Below are 24,483 nucleotides of genomic sequence, written 5' to 3'. Positions count from 1 at the left end.
ATCAACAGATGAAGGCCAAAAAGATTTCTGTCTCCTCCTGCATGATCCTATCACAAAAAAGGCACCACTAACTCAACAGATCAGCTCTCTTCCAAATAACCTGCTCCACCTGCATACGGTGGAAAAGATTATAAACTCAAATTGTGAGTGATACAATGTATTAATGCCATAAATTCTTCAACAGAGACCTGAATTCCAAGAGAAGAAAGCATAATAGTGTTGGATTCCTTATATTTTTTGTTTTGTTATGGCAATAATAATGTGCCTTTTGAAGTTCGTACAGGGAGATACAATGCCAAAAGGCAAATACTTACAATGCAAGAGCACTTGGTACATTTATTTCCTTCAGGCCTAAATTCTTCTCCTTCATTGTAAAGTCTCCCTTCAAATACACAACCTGGAAAACAGCATTTGAATAAGTTTGGCTCAAGGTAGAATGCTGAGTTTTCCCCCTTACACTCCCCACTGTACAACAACATGGAAAGTAAATTGTACCATCATCTCCCATACAGAACCATGGCATCGTTTCAGTTGGAAAAGACTCCCAAAATATCAAGTCCAACCTTTGACTCCATCTAGTCAAGTAGACCATGGCACTAAGTGCCACATCCAGTAATTTCTTGAGCACCTTCAAGGATAGTGACTCCAACACCCTGGACAGCCCATTACAAGGTTAAAAACCTTTTCCATGCTGAAATTCCTCCTGGTATCATCAGGGGAGACTGAACCTCCCCTGGCATATCTTGAGACTGTGTCCCCTTTTCCTGTGACTGGTTGCCTGGGAGAAGAAACCAATCCCCACCATGCTACAACCTCCTTTCAGGTAGGTGGAGAGAGAGGATCACTTCAGAAGAAAACAAATCCTAAACAAATCCTTGAGAAACCCTAAACGTCCTTTGTGGGGGGAGAGGGGGAAAGCAAACATCCTTCTACAGCACATAAATATGCAAAAATGAAGTTGAGGCAAGTCTCCCATAAGAATTGCCTTTAAAACAGGTTTTTTGGCTGTTTGCTTTTTAATAATTCATTCTTACCCCCTGAGTTTATACTAAATATTAGCAGATATTATTATAACTAATCAAAATATAATAAATCCATTATATCACAACTGGAGCAATGCTTACCTTCAAAATCTCTGATAAAATCAAATTAACCTAAAAAAATATGGCAATTTGCCACTGTGCTTCACAGAGGCAACCCATTCTCGCTCCCCTTCATAAGTTAATCTCCCTTTTTATGATTACTCTTATCCTTCCCTTCCTCACAAAATCATGATGATTGGTTATGCAAACCCACCTTACAGACCCTCTAAAAAATGACATAAACACACCTGTGAATATTAGCACAGGATATTGCCCTGGCATCCCCTGGTCTGCATGTCCTCTACTAAAACATATTAAATAAATCTTGTGTCATATTGTTCACTGTGAGTCACCAGCCCACATTTTAGTAAGTTGTTGAGTATAACAGATTAGAGCCAGCCTCCCAGATGATGATTAGTATCATTAGAAATACAGTTGCACATGTAGAATAGCATATTAACCAGAAAATCTCACCTGGACACACAGGACAACACATTCCCCTGAGTTTGGAAGGGTTTTTGCAGTGAACAACACACTGTACTTCTGATTCTACTATCACTCCTTCCTGAAATAGAAGCAGATTCGGCACATTTATTGTTAGCATTGTGGTTGCTTTAACAAGCAAAAATTCACAATTCTATTCAGTAGAATTAAAGCCCAGCACATGCTGCAAAGCACTGGCTTTCAAAACTTCTTTTCTTTCTGTACCTGCTGCCTGGTATCAGGATTCAGGTTAATCCACACTCAAAAGACCCACTTCAGTCTCCCTGACTCCAGACATGGGATTTGCCTTAAAATGCATCAAGTAAAAAAACCAAGCACCCTCTTAGGGAAAGGAATCCTGCTTTATCAGGAATCCTTAACCTCAGTAATCTGCCATGCAGCTCTGGTGAAAACAGGCCAGACACAAGGCATTCTCCTCCCTCTCCTATTGGAGGAAAATGGACTTGGTAAGCAGATAAAAGCATCTTGTTCTGTAGAGGGGAGACGCTTATCTTTGATATTTTGTCTGATAAGTATTAGTAAATTAACATTTCCTGTACTTATTCGAGAAGTCAAGAGTCCTGAACAAACCTGGGTGTGAGGATCTATGCATAAAAGCTGCTACCTTTTTTTTTACTTACAGCTGTCTGAGGCAAGGCCAAATTGTTTTTTAAATGTGTGGATCTCGGGTAAACAGAATCACCCAGTTTTGCATTTAGACACTGAAACAGGCAATAAAGAAGTTACCATTTCATGCAACATATCTAAATTGATGTAGTGAGTTTCTTTTCATTAGGTGCAAGAATACAGACTACTGGTCCAGCTTCAGTCATCTCAGTGTACTTATTTTCAAAAATGAGTTTGTTTCATAGAGCAGAAGTTTTAGAGAAAAAGAGAAAAAAGCCTTGAAACTCTCATCTCCTCTTAGTAGAAGCTCTTCATACTCACAAATCTCTTCTTTGCCATTCTTAGTAGCTGCCTGAATGTTACTGTTAAAACCAGATCAAATTGTCAGCAAAAATGGCAGACCTATTTACAGACATAAGCTAAAATTGCCTACATAATTACTTGGTTTGAGCCTGACAAGCAACAATCTTGAAAATGTTATGGTTGCAGATAGTCAAGCTACCAAAAATAGCACTGTGTTAACAGTTCAGGAGCCCAGGAAAAAAGATTTGGTTGTGGGTTTTTCTTAAAGAAAGGTAAAACTCATGGACACATGCACACAGAAGTGTCCAATTACTAAAATAATTTGTATCTCACAAAAGGGCTTCGAATGCTGAAGAAAAGAGGACTTAATTCAAAGTCAAGACAGCAGGAAATGGCATGGCTGTGTACCTCTCCTTCAGCAAAGTTTGGATATTGGGGTGCTCAAGTCATTTAAAACCCATACTTCTGAATATTTGGTTATAGCTGGCTGCATCTAAGTGGATTTAAATTACTTTAAATGCAAAGTCCATATTGTGCTTTGAGCATAAAATATTTCAGATTATTTAGGTTGGATAAATGAAGGCTCAGGATTTCCTGGGAAAAGCCTATAACTCAATTAGCACAATTTTTATAACATCCTTACCTGGCACTGGTATGTAACACAGGGATTGCTGGGGAGGTGCCATTTCATGGAACTGTTGTACGTATTTCCTTCAAAACTGCAATCTAGAGGATGAGAGAGAAGCCCATCAGTTCAGCTGAACAAAATCTTGTGGGAGGCTGCTGCTGAGGATCACAGGGTGGCATCCTAAATGCCAACCACCCTCTCCCCTGGGCTGACAGAAGAGGCAGAGCTGGGAGCTGGGATGAAAGAGAAGGATCATGTCCTGGGAGGATCATCCTGCTGCTGATGCCCAACTGGCCAAACTCCTTACTAACTCTGACTGGTCAAGAGAAACCAAAATCAGTGACAATTCACTTAAAAATGGATGCCGGTGCTTACTCTGCAGTCCATTCAGGAGCTACACGGTTACTCAAGCACTGGAACGGGGAGAGGGAGGAAAGAGGGTGAAAGAAGAGCTGGAAGCATTCATCATGTAGCTGGGCCATGCTATCTTCATCCATTAACCAAAGCCCTTGGGAGAGCCCTTCAGCAAGCACAGCTCAGCAGGGATGAGCTGACACTGGCACAGCTGCCTCTCCTTAATGCCTTTTCATATTCATGACAGGAGGGATCACCATCCACACAAACTGAAAGCCATCAAGTTCTCAGGTGTGTGGGGTGAATCTCAAGGGGAGACATTTTGGACCCTCATGGAGTTTGGCTTTATTCATCTTTTTGTGCTATATGACAACTTTGCTAACAGAAAACAAGTTTGTTTGCTCATGCACTGGATCGACCCGCGTTTGTTTTGTGCAAAATGAATTTTCATGGAGCCATTTGGAAAAAAGCAAACACCAAAACAAACATTAATTTTCACTTTTTTGATTATATGTTTCTACTAGTTTCTCTTCCTTTTTGGTTTTCTCTTTTGCCGTTTTCTGGTATTTTGCAAAAAAGAAAACCAAAAAAGAACACAAAGAAAATAATAAAATACCTCACCAGAGAAGCAAGACCAGAAAATACTTATAAAGTAGAAATATAATATTTGTTTAAAAAGAGTTAGTTTATTAATGCAAAATATTTTCAACTAAAAAATAGTTCTTTGGAGACCTAGAGTGGTTCTGAGAAAAATTTTGCAAATAACACATACCCCATTTTCTGTGGGAAAAATGCCCATTTTCCATTTATTGCTTTTGGGGTTTTTTTCCTAGTATATTTTATTCAAAATTAGCTGGTTCAAAGAGCCCATGAAACCAACAGGAGTCTTGCCAAAGACTTTGAAACACAGACGTGTACATGGAGCTGCAGAACCACAGAACTACAACCAGTCAAACAATGCCCAGGGCACTGTTCTGTTTCCACACCCTACCTCAGCAACTACTCTAAGTCTTTCTCTGCTGTGTAGGGTGCACTGTCCTGCTTTGGAATAAGTTTTATGTCCTTCTGAAAATAAAGGCAATTTATCAGTCCTACACCAGTAAATCTTTGAGCCTACTGTAAAAAAAAGATCAAGAGTCACAGCTCTGAGGTACTCAGGACCTTAAAATCTCTTTAAAATAATTTTGAATTCAACACAAAATTTAAAGGAATCATGATATATAAAGATAATTTGAAAATGTGTTAACTGCCTCCATTTCAGTTCCTAAACAATAGAAGACTTGTACTTCATTATTTGCAGTAATCAAATTCTTTTTCCAGGATAAATACAGAGCAACACAGGAGAAAATTTTAGATGCTGTGGCCATTTCACTTACCTAAGCTGAGAGAGGTATATTTTGGAAAGGGATGATTAATAGTCTCAAAGTTGGCTCTGATAATTTCATCTTTGACAAACATTGAAAGGCACAAAGTATACATCTGAGTCTCATAGTCATAAGTAGAAAAGCCCCTATTAAATTATTTTGAATAATAAAGAAATATTCAGATTCTCAGTGCATTAAATACAGTTCTTTGAGCTCTCATACATGCAGGACAGCACATCAAAAGAAGAGTGTACAGCCCTATACTACCCTTATGCATTTTGAAATTCCATTCTGAAAACCACTGAATTAATCTTGCAGCAGAGTCTCACTTACTGCTCACTGAAAACCCTGATGACTGCAGAGCCTATTCAATGTGCTTAACATCCCCAAGCTGCTGAAGCCCAGGTCAAGCTGGTGCCAGTCTGAGAAACAGTTTACAAGTGTGCAGAACACTCAACATGGAATGAGCTGTGTTGTTAAATATTTGTGTGTATATTTTACCAGAATCATGAATCAAGGGCTAGGTTGGAAAATAGCAACTGCAAAAATACCTTACATATTTGCTCAGCAATTATGTTCTTTAATGTAAAATGTTGCTTCTAAAAGAAAGCTAATGACCCTAGGCCAATCTGCATGTACAGATGTGCATATTAAAGTGAAATTTTCAGCTCAAGGATTAGTCTGGTTGACAAAGCATGAAGGTGGTGCCCTCATGTAGTCAGCACTGCTCTTGCTTGAAGGGCATTTCCAAACTGTGCTGCAAAACCCTCTGTCCTGCAGCATTGTCCCTGTGGAAAGCAGCAAAGGCACAGCACACCAGGAGCAACCACGGTAAGGAGAGTCTGCAGGCCCCAAAGGGGAGTTTAAAAATAGGAACCAGAATGGAAAAGACTGCAGAAGCACTGGAGGGACTAAGACTGCTCTCTTTGGTGTGGGCCAGCAGGTTGAATGAGGGGGACAGAGCAGCTCCCATCCAGCACCAGTGTGAGGCGTGGCGGGAGCTGGATTTCAGCAGATGCTCGGCAGAAGGAGCAGCATGAAGAAAGGGAAGAGTTAGCCAGTGTAAAAAGCATCCTTGGGAAGAGATGGGGGAACGTTGAAAGTCAAGCAAAACTGAAAAGGGTAAGAAAGGAGTGTTTGACAATCTCAGGGTGACACTTTAACCTGTCTCTGGCCACAGGTGTGCCCTGACACTCTGCCCTTTGGACGCCCCAGAGCTACACCCACTACTCACTCTTCAAAAGGAAAAAGAAACAAAGCCCACATACCAGCTAGTTTTTCTGAACCTCACTCTCAATGTACAAATCCCTCAGCTGACACCTGCAAACATACAGCTGGACTTTCCTAGTCCCTTTACTCATAGCATGGATATTTCTGGGCCTCAACTAAATTCATCTGAGTGAAACCTGCTGCATTCTATGTGCCAGCTCAGTCAAGGTGTTCTGGCTCATCCATGGTTAAAGGTCCACCAGATTTGGCCTAGAAACTAGAAGTCACTGAATATTTTGTTTTCAGAAGTCCCTGATGTTAGTTTCCGTAACAGAGTATGCGGGAAGATCCTTGAAGTTCTTAAAAATCTTTTAAAGCTTTTTTTTTTTTTTTCCCCAAAAGCCCTTTGGAAATATCAGTACATTAACTTACTTTCTCCATCCACCATTCAAAGGAAGAGCAAGAGAAAGTAATAAATCAAGATCAGAGCTTAGGACTATCACTTAAATGCTATCTACTTACTTCTGCCTGAATATCTACTTAAAAGAAAATTTTAAAAGGGTTACAGAGGAAGTTTTCAAAAAGGGAACCCAAAAAGCCTGAGAACACTCTAAGGAGTATGCAAAAGATTTGACATTAATAAGTAAATTTGATCCTGACTCATATACTCCATAAGGAAAATCTTTAGGATTCCAAATATGGAAGGAAGTTAAATATTAGTGGTCTACATCAATTTTAAAAATGCTGAAATGATTCATATCAGTCAAGGAGCGTGTCCTAATTTTTCAGTCTTTCCTGCTCCTTTCTTTAAAAATAGCTGGTGTTTTATTAATGTAAAATATTAACTTTCAGTTAGTTGTAGGTTTTGTTGCCATTGCCTCCTTCAATCCAAATAGTTCAGATAAGTCCTGGATAAACATGCAAGCCCAAAGTTGCTTATCTGAATCTAACCAAACCACTAAATACTTTGAAGTTGGTCAATTGTTGCATATGCAGTGGAAACTAATGCTAATTACCTTCTAGTCACCTGTTAAAGGCAAAATGATCCTCCAGATTTAGTTCCTCTGACACAAAAAAGAATGATGCTAAAACAGTAAAATAACTTCTAATATAATTATTTAGCTACTTTGTTTCAATGTTGTGCATGCCATACTTGGGCACTTTTGTTTCAAATATAATAAACCAACCCTTGGCCAATTTAATTTGAAAGAACAATTTCATTATTAAACAAGCATCGTTATGGAGAATTGGACTAGAATAACAAAAGAGGAGAATTATGGCAGATTTTTCTGTTGGCATGTGGACAAGCCGATGATCAGGAAGACATTTGTCTTTCCAAATTGTACAACTCTGATAAATGACCTTTTTTCTTCTTCCCCAGATACCCACCCATATAACAGTACCATGAAGATAGGGAAATTGACTGTAAGAGACAGTTTAGTAGTGCTAAAGTTCTGCCAGTGTCCTCAGGAGTTCATTAAAAAAAACCCCTTTATTACTCAATTTGACATAGCCTAATTAGATTCCAGAAGAAACTTGTGCTTATTTTAGTCTAATGAGAATTTTATAGACAAGTCATTTCCTTATTCTCCCAAGAGAAAGTGATAGATTGGTGCACAATAGACTGGCTCCTCATCCCTCATTTCTTCAGCATCTTTCTTCTCCTATTAAGTCTTTTTTTTTGCTTTCCCTCCACTTTCTGTTTAAAAATGCAACCTCTCTTTTGGCATGGAAAATAAACATCAGGGAAAAGAAAAGAGTCAGAAGACATGTTTTATTTAGTGTTTGATAAATTAATCCTCAGGGAGGTATCCAGGCATGCTAACACTAAATACCAGTTCTAGCCAAAAAAAAGAGCCAACCCCAAAACCCTAAACAAAAAAACCACACCAATAACGTGCACATTCTGCAGTATTTCTCTGGCAGGAAATCAGTTAGCCAAACTAAAAGAACTGTGAATCACACATATACCTATTATGAAATATATTTTCACATGTAGCAGTGATGGTAGAGCCATTGACAGCTACCAGAAAATTAAACTTCCTGTTGAGTAACCCTGGTCTTCATTTGTCAACACAGAAGCATGAAAATGTATACAAAACCTCCCATGCTTATCAAGCCTAGCTCTAAACAGTGAAAATCCAACTCTTTCCTCTCTAACCAAGTCCAGCAAACCTATTTGCAGCTGAACCATGGCAATTACAGTACCCAAGGGATGCACAGGGGCCATTTAAAGGCTGCCCACCACAGCAGAGTGAGGAGGCCACGGGGGTGAGCTGTGCTAGGACCACACAGTTCACACACAGAGGATGCAAAGCAGCCCATATTCACTGAGCAAACAGCAGCAGAAACAAAGACATCAGCTCCTCCCAGTGCTGTTTTTGGCCCTTGCACACAACTGGAACTGAATTTTACCTTCCCAAATGTCTCGTGTTCCACGTATAGGGTGAAAAAAATTTGCCCTGCAGGGTTCCTAAGAACCTTGCAATTCAAAATGGCATACAGTGAGGGCTGCCATTGAATCCTGAGCTGATACTCATTGTGCTTGCCAAGCCTGGCAGCTGGAGAGCTTTCACCTCTCATGGTTATGAGGGCTGCCATGAATGATGTTGCTCAGTGATAAAATTACTTGCTCTTGTACCCAATTTTCCCACACCAGCAAAATCATCCAAGATCTGTACAGCTTACACCTTCAAAATTAAATAGTAAAAAAATTCCTATTCCAGTACTACATGTCCTAAGATGTTTATCATTTTGTTACAGAAAAACATTTCATGTAAAACCATCAATGTGAAAATCTGTGTAACTGATATTTGACTGAAAAACTGTTTACAACAACACGACAAGAGTGTTCATTGAAATTTCTTACATAAATGGAAAATTATATTCACCAGGGTAAATAAGAGTATCTGAAATTTGAGGCACTACTGAACACAACAGTATACACCAGACATTCAAGAGATGTCAAATGTATCTGCTACGACCTTTGAAAGAAGAGTCAACTCAAAGAAAGGATGGAGAGATAAAGTCCTTTTCTTAGGCATAACCAGAAGTAATCAAAGGTGGCACTGTGGTGATACTGAATGGTACTGTCCCTGGTGGCTGTTTGTCACAGCTTCAAAACCTCTGCCTTTTCTTCAGATACAAACCTAACATCTGAATGAACACTGAGATGAACCTGGACTTCCAGCCTCAAGAAACAGACCTTCTGGTTTAGAGCTGGAACACTCTAGCAAGGGACTCAGAAGCACTGAGAAGGGCCAAAAGAAAAGTTAAGACTTGATTATATTCTCAAACCATCTCTCATAGCCAGTCCCTGACAGAAGCCAGGTCTAGATTATTCAGGTGAAGGTGAAAGAAATTTCTTTAGGAAAATACACATATTATCTTCACATCCCATCCCCCTCCATCCATGTATTATCCCTTGCCTCTGACAGCTTGCCTTAGAGCATGCAAGGATGGGCTGCAAGTTGTAGTGCACCGCAAAAAGGTCCCCCCAGTCAGTCTTGCAGCAGAACACCAAAATGGTGTTGGGCACCTCACACTAGGGCTGTCCAGAGGCAAACAGAGTGCAGAGGTACATTTGGATCCTGCAGGGTGCCAGCAGAGCAGCCAGAACACTGATAATCTCACAGCCTCCCTCTAACTTCCTTTGCAAGCCAGCCTAATAGTTGAAATTGGCTGCAATCCTCAACCATAGTATTTGATATCCTTTCCAAGAAATGCACAATTAACTATGATACCTTTGGATATTCAATATTTAGTAGACCAAGCACTGTTGCTGCCTGGGCTGGGATTCCATTCTCTGATGGATTCCATTTCAATGGAGCATAGCGCAAGAATTTCTAAGATCAATAATTAATTACTAAAAGGAAAACCAAAAAACCAACCACAAAAAAAAAAAAAAAAACAAAACCAAAAAAAAAAAACAAAAAACAAACCCTCCCAAAAATTCTCAAAAGTTAACAAGGTTAACAAGGACAGAAAATGCAAAATTGCATATGAGAAGCGAAAGAAAATTCTGAACATCTTTCCTTTGTTGTAAAAGAATTCCCACCAACTTTTTCTTTGAACATCCATAGAAGATCAAGATTCTTAAGATAAGAGAGTAGAATATGGCTCACAATTTTAGAAATGCAAACTTTATGCAGTCCTGAGCCAGTATTATCACTTCTTCAGAGTGCAAATAACTTACTAGTCAATGTGTAGAGAGCTCTATATGTAAGTGATAGGTCTCTATCCAACTAAATAAGATAATGCTGCCAAATCTATTTCTATAATCTCAGTGACCTTATAGGTTTTCATTAAATATATTAAGTAAAATGAGAGATGAAAAGTGACCTATTTATCCCATGCAAAAGTAATACAGGGCCTAATTTTTTAGTATTTTCAAAATTAATAGCATGCTAGAGGTACGTGGTATGTTTTACAAACTACAGAAAATATCTGTCAAAAGGATAACCTTACTGAAAACTTTTCCTATTACACTGAGTCACCTGCATTCTCCTTGCAGCAGGGAGCCATAATCAAGGGCCCCACATTTCTCTGTTCCAGACTTTTCACAAACACACAGCAAGAGTGAGCTTTGCCCCACCAACTTTACAATTTAGGTCCTATGGCCCAAAAGTCAAGAACAGAAAGTTAAAACAAAAGTTAAAACAAATGGCTATTCTGGAGGATTTAAATCTCAAATCCCAATTTAAATCTTAGACCTCATTGCAGCCTTCAATTTCCTCCCAAGGGGAAGCAGAAGGGCAGGGGGGCTGGCACAGGTCTCTTCTCTGTGGTGAGCAGTAACAGGACCTGAGGGAATGAGGCTGTGTCAGGGGAGGTTCTGGCTGGATATTAGGGAAAGGTTTTTCACCCAGAGGGTGGTTGGGAACTGGAACAGGCTCCCCAGGGAAGTGGTCACAGCACTAAGCCTGACAGAGTTCAAGAAGCATTTGGACAATGTTCTCAGGCACATTCTTATCCTGTGCAGGGCCTGGAGTCAGAATTTGATGATCCTTGAGGGATCTTTCCGACTCAGAATATTCTGTAATTCTGTGACAAAGCAAAGCCAAACCTTTCCATATGCTACTTTCCAGCACAGTGATTTTTCTGATTGCAAAAGCTCTACTAGTAGCTGCTCCTTCCTTTTCCTGTTTATTACAAAATATGAAAAAAAAAGAAGTGCTATAAATTATCTAAGTAGCATACAAATACCCACATGGAAGCATGGGACTTATGCCCAGCACACAACCATTTGCAGGAAAAGTTCTCTACCAACAATTCAGTTTCTCCTGTATGCAGAGCTCTGAAGAGGAGAGTTCAGGTGGGCGCACTGCTGCAGGTACCATCAGAATAGTTTGGGTTGCAAGGGACCTTTAAAGGTCATCTAGTCCAACCCCCCTGCAGTGGGCAGGGAATGTCCTCGTGCTCCTCATGATAGAATGAAATGCACTGGCAGAAATGTCACAAATGAGTCATGAGAGGTGGTTCCCTTCCTACACAAGCCTGCTCTGGAACATGCCCTTTGGTCTTAAAGTTATCCTCCTGGTGTTGCACTCGGATGACAGCAGCCATTCATTCATTCACTCACTCGTTCATTTCTTCACAAGGTAGGAAAATGTGAAGCTATCAAAGAGAGCTGGCAAGAGCCTGTAAGGCTTGATAAAGCTCTCCCAGGCTTTGGGAACAAAGCCAAGAAAAAAGTCATCAGGTTCTGATGTCTTTCCTTGGTAACATTTTGTTCATGTTTAGATGAAATGCAACTAGTAAAAAAAATTTAGAAAAAAAACTCCCTGTTTCCCTTTTCCTGCTTGCATTCCCCATGGGCACTCTGGCAGCTTGACAAAATAGTAACTGAGAATAAGTGCTGCAGGGCCAATCCCTGCTGCAGCTGAGCTTTGTGTGGGGAGTGCTGGGGAGGTGCTGGGACACCAAAGGGAGCAGCTGAAGCGCTGTGCACTGCCAGCCTGGTGTTTGCAGCCTTCATTCCCCAGCTACCCCCATGGCACACTCGTTTTAGGCCTGGCACAGAACAGAGCAGGATCTCCAGCAGGGTTCAGAGTGCTGGGAGAGCAGCCTGCCCTGGGGTAGAGGTGGCTCCATCAGCCTCTTCCCCTGGAACCAGAACAACCTGGGGACAGAGGGCGGTGTCAAGACTGTGGGATTGAAATGGTTGCATATTTTGCTTTGCCTTTCAGCTAGCACAGAAAAACTTACTCAGAAATTTCACATCTACTTTGAAAATTCAGTCCTTGAGAGCTTTTTTTTCCCCCTTTGAATTATGAAATTTAATGTTCTTCTTGCATTTTAAGCACATAGAAACTGACATCTTAGATCAGACCAAAAACCCTTCTAGTCAATAATCTTCTCATAGCTGCTACTATGAGACACCTTGGGAAGTGTGAAAAATATAGACCAAGGTCCATAGCTCTAGTTTAGCCTCCAGAAGGGCAGGAATAAGCAGCCTGTCTGACTCAGAGGGAAAACAGGGCATTTTGATTTGTACCTTGCTCCTTTCCTAACAAACTCAGAATTCAATTTTCCCCCTGGAGAACTGCTGAAGGTTGAGTTGATTGTGCCACAGAAGTATCCTCTTTAACACTCAGAAACAGTTGCTATTCAGTTATTGTCAACTCAGAGCCCAGAATTGTATTTGTAAAGTTATGACTGTTTTGTCCTCTGGGCATCCATTTATTCCCATCCATGTTACCTTCCTTTGCTGCTTTGTCATCAGTTGTTCAGTGCCCTGAGAGCCTTTTGCAGCTCCTCACAGGGCATCCTCCTGCTTTGCTATGCTGCAGAGATCAGGGCACCAGCAGCAAACTTCCTGTCCCTCTTCACCCCTTCTCTGGGTCATTTCCGAGCACTTTGGCAAATTGAGAACTTTGCAAGGATATGTTGGCAACATTTAATTACTATGAAAACAACATACTACTAGCTAACTAGTATATTATCTAACTCATCCCTCCAGCTAATTCATCCTTCTTCTATCTCAAGTACCCATTTGCCTCCTGATTCTGTTTTTGAATAGTTTATATTAATTATCCCATTAGAGATGTCAAGCATACCAATCTGCAGATGCCAGGCTCAAGCCTATCCATAGTGTTCTGTAGGTACCCACCCCAATTCAGGATAAACAGAAAATGTTAAAAGGAGTCTGAATTGAAATACTGTTTGAATTAAAATATTGTTTGCTCAGCTTTGAAACATTCATTCTTTTCATTTTGCATGCATGCATTCACATATGCATATGTATGTATATAGAATTTTCAGACCATTGAGCAAATACACATCCCATTTTGAAACTGAAAAATCAAAGTCCATCCTAATCCAGCTGACACTTAGCAACCTTTTCCTACAAAGCTGATACTAAACATGGTTTGACAAAATAAATAAATTTCATTTAATTTATGTAAAATCTTTAATTTCAAATTCTTATTGTTTCAGTAATGGTTTAATTTTCTTTTCCAGTTCACTTCCTTCTCTTTAAGTGTTATGTTTCTAGACAAATCCTCAAATTGGAGCTTGCCAAACCTATTCCAAAGCTGCAGCACAGAAGCAAAGCATCTAACACACCTCTGCAACCTTCCAGGAAAAATGCACATCCATTATGCCTCTTCCATCTAAATTTCAGCATTATCTGTTTTCCTGAATTTGTGTTTCCTCTGGGAAGGCAAGAAATTCTTTTATTTCCCAGCAATTTATCTTACCCTACCTCCCTCTCAATCCCACACAATCACCAGTGGAAATTAAAAGTGACAGAGGAAAAATAAAATAGAGCTGCTTGAATTTGACATTCTCCACACCATTGATTATGGAAGCAGTCCCTCAGCAAAATTATTGGTTTAGAGCATATCATTACTGTATCAATTTAAAAAAAAAAAGACTACATCTACTTGCTTATTTTTCATGTGGTTAAACACAGCAGATACATGCCATGCATGCTTACACTTTTTTTTATTTATTATTATTTGATCATTATCTCATTTTAAACAGATTGGAATATATAGTGTTGGTCAATAAATAAATGTATAATATTTAGATTGTTGCTTATTTGGCTTTCATAAAAATGTCCACAATATTATTGTTTTAATCAGGAAATGTTTAATAAAATGAATAAAATTTGCTTTGTTTGTTTCTTTTCAAGGGGAGAAATAGGAATAGCCATGGATAATTAATTTCCCTGCTCTTTATTAATCAGAAGTATTATTCTTATTCTGTCCAACCAGATAAAAAGCTAAAGAAATTCTTACTGACCAGTGACTACTAGTGATTGCTACTACATTGATGTTGACCTAAAATAAGACTGATAAAATTAGAACTCCTAAAATATCAACAACATAGCAATGAAGAATAAAGATGTATTTCTAAAGGACAGTTGCTGTGCAAGGACTAATAATTGCAGGACAAATATGTGAATTTATGTATTTCCCTCAGCTTTGCAAACAAATTTATTTCAATTATGGTTACTGCCCTCTTCCAGCCTCTGGTGGCAGCCAAGTCCCAGCTGAGAAGCTGTGAGTTTACTCCTATCTTTGGCAACCAAAATGTGCACTGATAGCTTTTTAAAAGGAGGGAAAATGACAGGAAGGGAATGGCACCTTTGCAACGCTCACAGCAAGCTCCTCTCTGCTTAATGACGAGAGCACAGTCCTTGGAGAGCACTGGACACTTCTCCCTTTTGCACGTCACTTCCTTATTCTGGAAAAAAAAAAAAAAAAAAGACAAAAGCTATTACAAGCAAACCAAACCCAAGGCTACCATTTCTTGCATTTCAGAAAATAAAGTGTGGGGCCAGCAGCCTGCTCTTTTGCTTCAGGAGAGGTCCTTGTGATTCAATGCATCTTTCTTCTCTTGAAGGAACACAGTAGAAAACAGTCTTAGAATAATCCAGGAGCCCAAGTAAATGATGTTTAAACCCCACTTAGACAGTAATCCATAACTGCTGCCCAGTGTCGTACAGAAAATGTGCTGCACTGAGGAGATCCATGTTACTTAAATGAACAACTACCTACATCATGTCCTTGTTAAAATATCCTCAGGGTGTTGAGGAGCTACCCCATAAACTGCACAGCTTAGGAATCACTTCTCACTGTAACAGAAAGACAAACAGCAGAGAAAAAGGCAGTAACCTCAGAGAAAACAAAATTCTGCCACTGCAGAACATCAATTTTGCCTAGAGGTTCTTTGAAAGAGGCTACTGTGTACTATACCAGGCAAGATGATTAATGTAATTCATCTTTCTCCCCAAAATGCTGAGAATCAATGAAACTCCACGAGCAGACAGAATCACTGTACATTATAATGTCATCTTGCTATGGCAAAAAGCCAGCGATTTCCCAAGGCCAAAGAGCACATTAACCACATTAAGGAATGTCAATAGAGGATGTGCAACAGCAGGCAGCAGAAATATTCCATTTATTGCCTACCTTGCCGCAGTGGTGTCAACCCTTTTGGTTATCCCTGCCATTAAATAGGTGCAGAAAACAAATACTTGGGGCGTTTCTTTTAGTAAAATTTTGCTACTTCAAATTCCTTAGTTGAAGTGGCCCTCTGAAGTGACCTCCACCTATAATTAGTAGCTCAGTTCATTAGGTTACACAGGTGGCCATCTAGAACATGCAAGTACCCACCTCACTCCATCTTATGACTTAATTAGAGACCAAAAAATCAAAGGGCTAGAAAAATGTAAATCATAAAACTCAAGAAAAAGAAGATGTGCTTTACAGTCTTTTTACTTTGCTCCCTGTGGCCTTATTCAAGGTGCCTGTGAAGAATAACACACAGCTTTTATTACACTCCAGCCCTTTGTCTAAAATCAGAGGTTTATTTACTTCAAAGTCACTGCCTGATCTGATGGGAGCTATAAAGGCACTTCAGTCTTATCAGTGTAAATGAGGACTCACTCTCACCAAGACAGTGTGAAATCAGCAAATGAGAATCAGGCCCTAAAGCGCAGCTGCAGGAACACAAACCATTACTGTAAAAAGCCAGGTCACTGCAGTGCTGGCTGTTCTGCATCACTCCAGCACTGCAGAGCAACCATAAATGCAATTTAACCAGCAGGTTAAGCTGAATTTATGGCTGGTCTGTAGCTCTGGACTGGCACAAAGCAGCCACGACACGGAATTCAAGTGGTTCAATGTCTCTTTTAAAGCGCTCAGAGGACTCTAGATTCCCTTTGCAGGAACATGGTGCTTCATAAAGATTGCTGAAGGGCAGCAGAACCAAACTTACCAACTCAACTACAGTCTGTATTTTAAAGGGTTCTACTAAGATGCTCTCTAATGAGTTTGCTTAAGGAAAGATTTAATAAGCCTATCAGCCCCACTACCTTTATCTGTGGGAAAGTCTTCTGCCTGGTGAAAGTGGGTGTGAAGGAGGGGCAAAACCCAGTTTAGAGTTTGTTCCTGTGGAGAACATGGCTTACCCAGCTGCAGCATGCATCGTGCACCTCTGAGAGAAGCACAGTGCCCTTCAGATCCAACCTGGCTGGGCTGGGTGTGTGCAAGGGGGGACAGTGGGCAGCTGCCCATTGGAATCCCTCTTCGAGGACAACATTGTTGCTGCAGATGGCAGCAAGAGGGACAAAAAAAAAAAAAATAACAGAGCTCTGGTTTTTTTTTTAGTTCCCTGGTTCCCAGAGGACTCCGGAGGCAAATTCCTCATGCAGCCCAGCTTCCCAGGCAATTTCTACCCTGAGTGCTGTCTGCCTCCTTCTGCCCTCAGGTACATCCTAACATGGTATCTTCCTGTTGGCAATGCAAGAAGTTCCTAAGGATGATCCCAACACACATATTTCAAACAGGAGATACCTGCTAGTTACTGTTCCCAGCAGAAGCCTCCTGTTTCCCCCACATTGCTAAAATCAGAAAAATTCTCCCCAATTATGAGGTTGGTACCACTGAGCCACCCCAGGGGGCCAGCCAAATTCGGGTCTTGCTCTTCTTTCCTTATCACCAGCAAAGCTGCTGGTTTAGCAGGTTTTCTGGGAGGGAAGATTTTGGAATTCATGTGCTGATGCCAAGGGCTGTGTTGCATTAAGCAGCTGTTCCACATGAAGAATATTAGTGGCCACAGTGCAGTGACAGGACCTGAAGGGTCCTTCCCCCTAGAGAATGTCTTAAGCAGTAGGCTACAGATCCACATTTCCTTTATCTCAGTAGGCTTTGAACTATTTGCTGTTCAGTGGCCTGACTTCAGCAGAAAGGGGCTTGTTCTTCATGCCCCCACAAGTCACTGGTTCTTACAGCAAGGGCACTTGTGGGGAAAGCAGGAGATGAGTCATTGAATTGCCTCTGGATGTGGAGGGCAGCAAATCTGGATCACTGACTCAAAGCTCAGTTATTACAGCACAGTGCTGAAAGGTAGGGAGGAGGTGCCACAATCATCACCCACTGCACTTTTTTGTTGTTGGGTTTTTTTTGTTTGATTTTTCTTTTGTTTTGCTTCTTTTGTTTGGGTTTTTTTTTTCCCAAAATTAAAATGGAAGGTTAGCTCTGTCCCTTGGAGCAGAAGCTTCAAGCTCCTCCTGCCTTAAAGGACAGCTCCATGTATCCCAGGTAAATAGAGCCAATCTTTGCCAGCACAAAGGAGAAGAGCAGCTAAGCACTAAAAAAGGGTAAGATTTGCAAAGCTGATGTTCATCCTCTCTAGCTTGCTATAGCTCCAAAACAGGCTGTTTCACATGTCATCCCATGCTGCCTAACTCCCTGCCATCAGGGCTGGGCTGCTCTTCCAGGGTGTGAGGTACAGCATTGCTCAGGATTGCAACCCCACCACTCCTTGTGGGGTCTTCTGGTGAAAAAAACATACAGTAGAGCCCCAATTGTAACATACTGCTGCCCTGGCATTGTCCTCCTGGCAAAATCCCTCTTGAAGTAAGAAGAGATGAACGTAATTCCAGGGAACTGCATCCTCCTACAGCTTCTACTACTATTATTACTATTATCCCAAAATTCTTTCTAAAAAAGTCCTGCTGTTTTATCTCAGTGTTGTATCTTGTGGAAAACAAGGTCAGCAGATGTGGAGGAAAGGGTTAATGTACCATGCTGATCCATCACAGGCCTGCAGCAGATAAAGCAGGGCTGGTAAATCATTGTTTAGTCTATTGCAGTCAGGCATTATCCAGTGCAGATCTCCTGAGTCCACTGGGTGTAAAAGTACAAAAATAAAACAAAAGAGTAATTGTCATCTGGAGGCTGGGTTTTTCCCTTCACCCAGTTGCCCAAAACACTGCTCTTAATGTCTACTATCCATCTGCTTGTTTCAGTTCTGCTGCCTCCTCCCCTCCCATTTCACAAGGGCAAAGTGGAGGCTGAGAGCAAATGGGACTTGAGCAACAAATCCTTTCCTCCCAGTTATGTCCCCTCCTACCCTCAGTAACCATAACATTTCATTACTTGTCCCAGCCATACATTTAGAGAGTGGCTAAGTAGCTGCATGCAGGAGAGCTGTATTACCAAGCCTCCATCTGGGCTGTCAACAGTGTCTCTGAATCTGTTGAAAGCTCTCAGATACTTTGAATTTTGCTGTTCTTAAGAGAAAACTTCTTAGACGGCAACAGTCAGAAGCCAACTGTTATGGGAGGGTAGGGGATTTTTTTTCCCTTTTGTTTAAAGGACATGCACTCTGGCACCAAGAAGTGCGGAAGAGACACATGGCCCATAAATACATAAACCCTTTCCTAAGTCAGAAAGCTGGGAGTCAGTCAAATCCATAATAGGATCCCAAGATTCATAATAAATAACTTTTAATTACAGTCCTGCACAATAGTTATTTTAAACAGATGGTTTATAGATTCACATCTGGGATTATTTTTTTTTTTTAATTTAGTGCTCAGGCACACACACAGAAAGGGAGAGAACCTCAGCTAAGGTTTCTATTAGTGTTGGAAAAACGGGTATTTTTTTAAAAGAGGTCAGGCTGATCCAGAACAATGCTGCCGCGTCTGACGCAACTCCCCAGCCAGTGCTCAGCTCAGCAAAGGGCTCACTCTGGATCCCAGACTCCCCTGAAAAGGAAAATTTAGAGAAGTGCTGGAGGGTCACCCTGGACTCCTCACTGCACTCACCAAGCCCAGCTGTGGAGAACTCATGTTTTAATGCGTCTGGGGAAAAGATCAGAAATTGTGTTGGGTGTCCATGTTTCTCCCCTCTCCCACCTTTTTCCAATGAGAACCAAGGATCTCCTTAAGTAGGCATGCAGAGGTGATGTCAAATTCCCACACAAGAGAGATACACTAACCAGACCCACTATCACTGCTACTGCTTCACGTTACCTTTACTACAACCTCCCCTCAACGCAATTTGTTCAGCTTTTACATGCATCTCATATTTTTTACCTTCCATCAAAGAACCCCACACAAAACACCCCATTCTGGCGACAAATTATATCAAACTAACAGCCTTAAACTCATACGGTACAGCTAAATAGAATGCCAACATGAAAAGGAAAGAAAAAAAAAAACCCACACACTAAAAAGGAGTCTGAATATTTGGCAGAGATCTTGGAGAGGATATGTGCCAAACCACAGCTTGGAAGCCACAGCCAACTTTCTACAGGGTTCCCCACTGGAGTCCTGCCGGCTCACAGCAGCCACCAAGAGGATGGCTCTTTTCAACCTGGATTTGGCTTCAAGAGGGAAAAAAAAAAAAAAAAAAAAAAAAAAAAAAGGAAGAAAAAGAACGCAAAATAGGAGTCTGCTTGGTTTATTCAGGACTGTACCAAGGAGTGCTTCCATCGATGGTATCCTGAGCCCACTCTTGTGCTGTAACAGCTGGCTGCAGAAGACATTGAAGATGTGGTTTCTCAGGGGGACAGATGTCCACAGTGATGGTCTGGGGTTGTTTTTCTTTCTTTCTTTTTATGTATTGAAAATGCTTTTAGGAAGCTTGCGCTGCATTTCTAATACCCTGAGGCTATTAATTATTTATACTGAACGGGAAAAATGTTACTTAAACTTTCATTTAACCAAAAAAATGCTGTGGAGAGAAAAAAAATAAAAGCAAGAGAGAGAGATTAGGTAGGAATACCAACTACCATTAATGACTAATCCTGAAAACATTCATTTTTTACCACTATTCATTGTAATTCTGATGGAGTCCTCAGCAAGCAGCTCAGGGTGTCCTTAAGTTTCTGCTAGGAGAAGGCTGTGGGATCACCCATGAAAACAATAGCAATTTTCAAACAATGGCAAAAGTTACCCCCAAGGAATATGGGATGGAGCTTTCAAATACACACATGTGGCCTTAGGAGAAGAAAGAGCCATTTAAAATTAATGAAACAAGTGTATTCAATTCACATGGGCGGCCTCTCCACCCAAGGCAAAGGGCAGGCCCCTGCCACGTGCCACGATCCCATGTTCTTAGGCCACGCTGCTGGGCTCTCTGCCAGGTGTTGCACACAGCCAGAGCATCCTCTCAAGCACACAAGAAGCGACACTCACACCACACAGGCCACGGGAGCCAAGGTTGGGGCCAGCACTGCCCACAGGCTCTGTCCCTCAGCAAAGCTTGGGAGTCCCAAGCCTGTGCCTGCACCTATGTTTATGTGCAAACAGCCCCGATGTTAGGCCAGCTTGAACTCGAGAACAAGGCTCAGACACATGCTCAACTCATGGTCTAGACAAAACCTGAGGCTCTTTCTGAAAATAGCACCCTTGCTTCTTTGGCACTCCTGCCTGGAACTCTGTCTCAGGCCCGATTTACAAACCAGAGTTGATGCAAGCAAGAGATCCCTGCTAAAGCTGTGGGACTGCTGTCTTCCATGAGCATTTCTTCTACCTGAGCAAGAGTCACACCATTAGGCTTCAGGCAGGAGACACCACTCCTCAAGGAGAGATGTCTGCAGACCCTTGAATCACTGTCAAGATGAGGGAGATGAGGATACGGTCACATTTCCCTTATTCCCTTCCAATCATCTGCTGGGGTTTCTTTCTCTTGCAAAACAAATTTTGTGGGTACAGTAAAAAGCGGTTTAGCACACTAAATGCATGTCTAAATTCAAGGTGAAAAAAATATTTCCCTATGAAATGATGTTTGTTCTCAGGAAAATGATAGCATTCTCTCCACATAAACCTACAAACACCAAGGCATATGCTTCACCAAGAGAGAGAAAGGTCCCATTATTTTAAGCACGTAAAATTGTAATGGGACAACTCACAGGAGTGAAGTCAAACAAACACTTCAGTACCTTCAGCATTAGGTCTTTGCCTGTGGCAGAACATGACCACGATTTCAGCATGAATTGCATAAGATAAAAGTGACAGTATTTTAGTTCAGTTCACAGTGTCTCTTTCCTTTTTGAGCAGACCACTCAGTAGCCTTTGATTTCCCCCCTGATCCCTGTAATCTGTTTAGCTTATCTGGCCTCTCAGGGTGAGCAGGAGGAGGCTGCAGCCTTCCCTGTGGTGATGCTCAGCCAGCAGCAACCATCCCCCTTCATAACTCGAGCTCTCCCTGCTCCCTAGGAAAGATGATTAAAACAAGGGACCTGCTGAAAGATGACACCAAATTTCACTTCAAATGGGTATTCCCCACTGCTGTGAGGAAGACATGAGTATGTGCAAGTGATTCAGGACAAATCACTCACAACCCCTTACAGTCTGAACAGATTTTTTTTTTTTTTTTTACTGTGCTTAATGATGTACACCAGCACAAGGAAAGTGACCTTGGTGGCCTGCTGCAATCCCTACACTCCCTGACAGCAGCCCTGTGCACCAGCATTTGGTGAAAAGAAAGCCCATCTCTTCCTCCTACACTTGCTGGCATTAATACCTAGGCTGCAGCTGAGGTCAGGGTCCCAGAACATCAAACATTTTGCAGCACATCCCTGCTCCAGTGAGCTCAGGGACAAGGCAGACATGGCCAGACAGAATTACTGTAACTGCAGACTGACATTTCAGTCAGAAAGCCAGAGCAGGATCCAGACCATGTAGCTCTCAGTCTCCCTGTCTCTACCACAACATCCAAGTGCAGCTTCAGATTAGAGTTCTTCAGCTGCACAGTTAGAGGCAACACTCTTTACCTGTCAGCAGAATAGCATGGCAGTCTTCTAGCAAAAAGAGACAGGGCCTTCACAAGTTCCCAGCAGTTCATACTGTAGTAAAAAAAATACCCATGGTAATCCAGGAGCCAGATTTCAAGGAAGGGTTACATACAGAGATTCCTGTGGGAGACCACACCTTCATATTTCATGAGATGCACACTTTTAAGATTCACATATTTTTCTGTGAATTTTAATTCACTGGATTATGTTTCTACTTTGTCAATGAAGAGTTTGAATCAATTATCAACTACTTAAACCTGATGACAATACCTAAGAAAAAGGTAATCACAGGCAATACCTATCGATTTGAAGCTCCAGCTGCAAACCTGTACCCATGCTGCTGTAAAAGCTCACTGACCCAGCCCTGTGAGTTTATGATCTACCCCTTGCTGGATGTTCACAGGTACTCAGATCAGTCAGAAAAGCCTTTTGGATGATTACTACCCAGCCCATTTTCAGCTAAATGGGTGATGCTGAAAGCAAGGTCCAGCCTGGTCCTGTCTGGTTTACCCTGACAGAAGCTGGTGGAGAATTCATTCTCCCAGAGAAGTGACGGGCAGCTGAAGGCCATAAAAGCTTCTGCTATCTGAGCTTGGTCCACCAAACACAGCTGAAGTCAGCAGATGTGGAACAGCATTGCTGTCCTGGGTGTATCCTGGAGCATACTGGTCACCCTTAAGTGCCATAGGATGGCTTGGAGTAGGAGAAGTCGGCCAAGAAAAGTGTTCTGAAAACACCCAAAATAAATTCTACTCCTAAAAATCATTGAAGATGACACTCATGGATTATCCAGCTGATTTGATAGAGGGGAAAGCAGGTTACACCAATGGTTTAAAATAAATTATTAAATTATTTTAATTCAAAATTTTAGATCAAGCCAGGGTGTCATGTTGTGGCTCATCTCAAAAATTAGCCCTGCCCATCAAAAGAGTGTCCTAAAAATATTCTGCTTTTCTTTCTTTAGTAATGTTATCCCAGTACTATACACTGCTATTTTCTGGTAGATAATGTCAGTGAGAGATAAACAAAGCCATTAAAACAATAAAAAGGACATCAAAATCAAAGCACCTCAAAATCAAATCTATCAGTTCAGAATTCTTGGTTTTGGTAACTGTATTTTCTATTAGAGATGAAATACTGACCAATAGTATTTTTTCTTCTAATGTTGTGAATTAAAATTTCTTTGACATGTATTAAAAATAAATACATTGACTGCTTTTAAAATAATTATGATTTCATCACAATTTGATAGGCTAAATCTACAAATATATTATCCAAACAATAATTACCTGTCATTGCATCTTTATTACCTTCTCTGTCTGAGGCCTGCTTACTCAGTCTTTACACTGGAGATTTCAGCAGTGGCAAATGCTCTAGTTTTGGGCTTCAATCTGTTCTAAAAACTTTGAACAAAGCAGCCCTTGAGGCCATGTACTTCTTAAAGAGACTTTAAAAAGCCCAATGGGCCTCCTAACTTACTCTGCAACAAGTCATATCCCATGAAGAAACTCACTCCTGTACAACACAAAAACAGGGTTAGATTAAAGAAAAGGAAAGAAAAAGAGCAGGGTCCCCTGCTGCTCTGTCTGGCCAGAATCATGTCTTTTACTGCCCATATCCTCTAAAGAAACGATGCTCTCATGATATATTACCCTAATACATCACCGAGTGACAGTTTTCTCATGATACTGTATCCTCAAAGATGTGATGCATGCCAGAAGCAGGGACAGGAGATCTCAGCTGGGGGAGAGAAAGGGGAGGGTTTTTTACTTTCTTTCAAACATTTAAGCTACACTTTGGGGTTTTCTAATGTTATTTTGAGAGGAAAATCCCTGTCAATCGTAGCTTCATAATCCAGAGGACTCCTAGAAGTTTTTGCTGTACAGCTTTTAAACCGGAAAGCACCAAAAAAACAGTCTCTTCATTTAATTGAAGCAAGTTTTGAAATAGGACCAAAATGCTTGAGGAACAACAACCAAATAAAAATAGTAGCCCAAAAGAAAGAAGCAACGAGAGTCTGTTTTCTATTATGAAATTACTTAGGCAAAAGGCCTCCAGACACTGCTGTTTTAATGAACTTGCAAGGAAACTGAGAACTGACCCTGAATTTGTTTTCTTACGTGATCTTGCCCGTGCTACGCAGTGGTTTTAGAAAATAAAAAAAGGTTATTCACAGCAGAGTCTGCAGAGAGAAGGCACAGCCTTCATCTTGTCAGTCAGCACAGAGAAGAGCAGGAAGAGACAAGGGAAAGGAACAATTCAGGCAGGACCCCCCAGAGAAGGCAAAAGCTTTCAGGGTCTTTTAATGCTGCCTTCAACTCGCAAAGCCACACTCATTTTTGCTGCAACTGCTGCTTGGCTGCAGTAAATCTTATAGGGGCTGTGGTAATCCTGG

At 41.1% G+C, this 24,483-nt stretch overlaps 1 protein-coding gene across 2 annotated transcripts in view; it reads right to left on the bottom strand.

Moving 5' to 3' along the window:
- Nucleotides 1-24,483, bottom strand: part of BMPER (BMP binding endothelial regulator) — a 145,601-nt gene that overhangs the window by 107,858 nt on the left and 13,260 nt on the right. Inside the window, exons 3-6 of one of the 2 annotated variants that reach the window (XM_063156862.1) lie at nucleotides 14,642-14,741; nucleotides 3,139-3,221; nucleotides 1,557-1,647; nucleotides 315-397 (exon numbers count right to left, since the gene is read on the bottom strand). In XM_063156862.1, coding sequence (XP_063012932.1) covers nucleotides 315-397; nucleotides 1,557-1,647; nucleotides 3,139-3,221; nucleotides 14,642-14,741 — 357 coding nt within the window. The remainder of the gene's footprint in view (nucleotides 1-314; nucleotides 398-1,556; nucleotides 1,648-3,138; nucleotides 3,222-14,641; nucleotides 14,742-24,483) is intronic. The other variant, XM_063156867.1, reaches the window with a different exon arrangement.

The sequence above is a fragment of the Melospiza melodia genome, chromosome 1 (assembly GCF_035770615.1).
Source record: "Melospiza melodia melodia isolate bMelMel2 chromosome 1, bMelMel2.pri, whole genome shotgun sequence".
NCBI classification, from domain to species: Eukaryota; Metazoa; Chordata; class Aves; order Passeriformes; family Passerellidae; genus Melospiza; species Melospiza melodia.
This window is presented reverse-complemented; position numbering and strand designations above follow the sequence as displayed.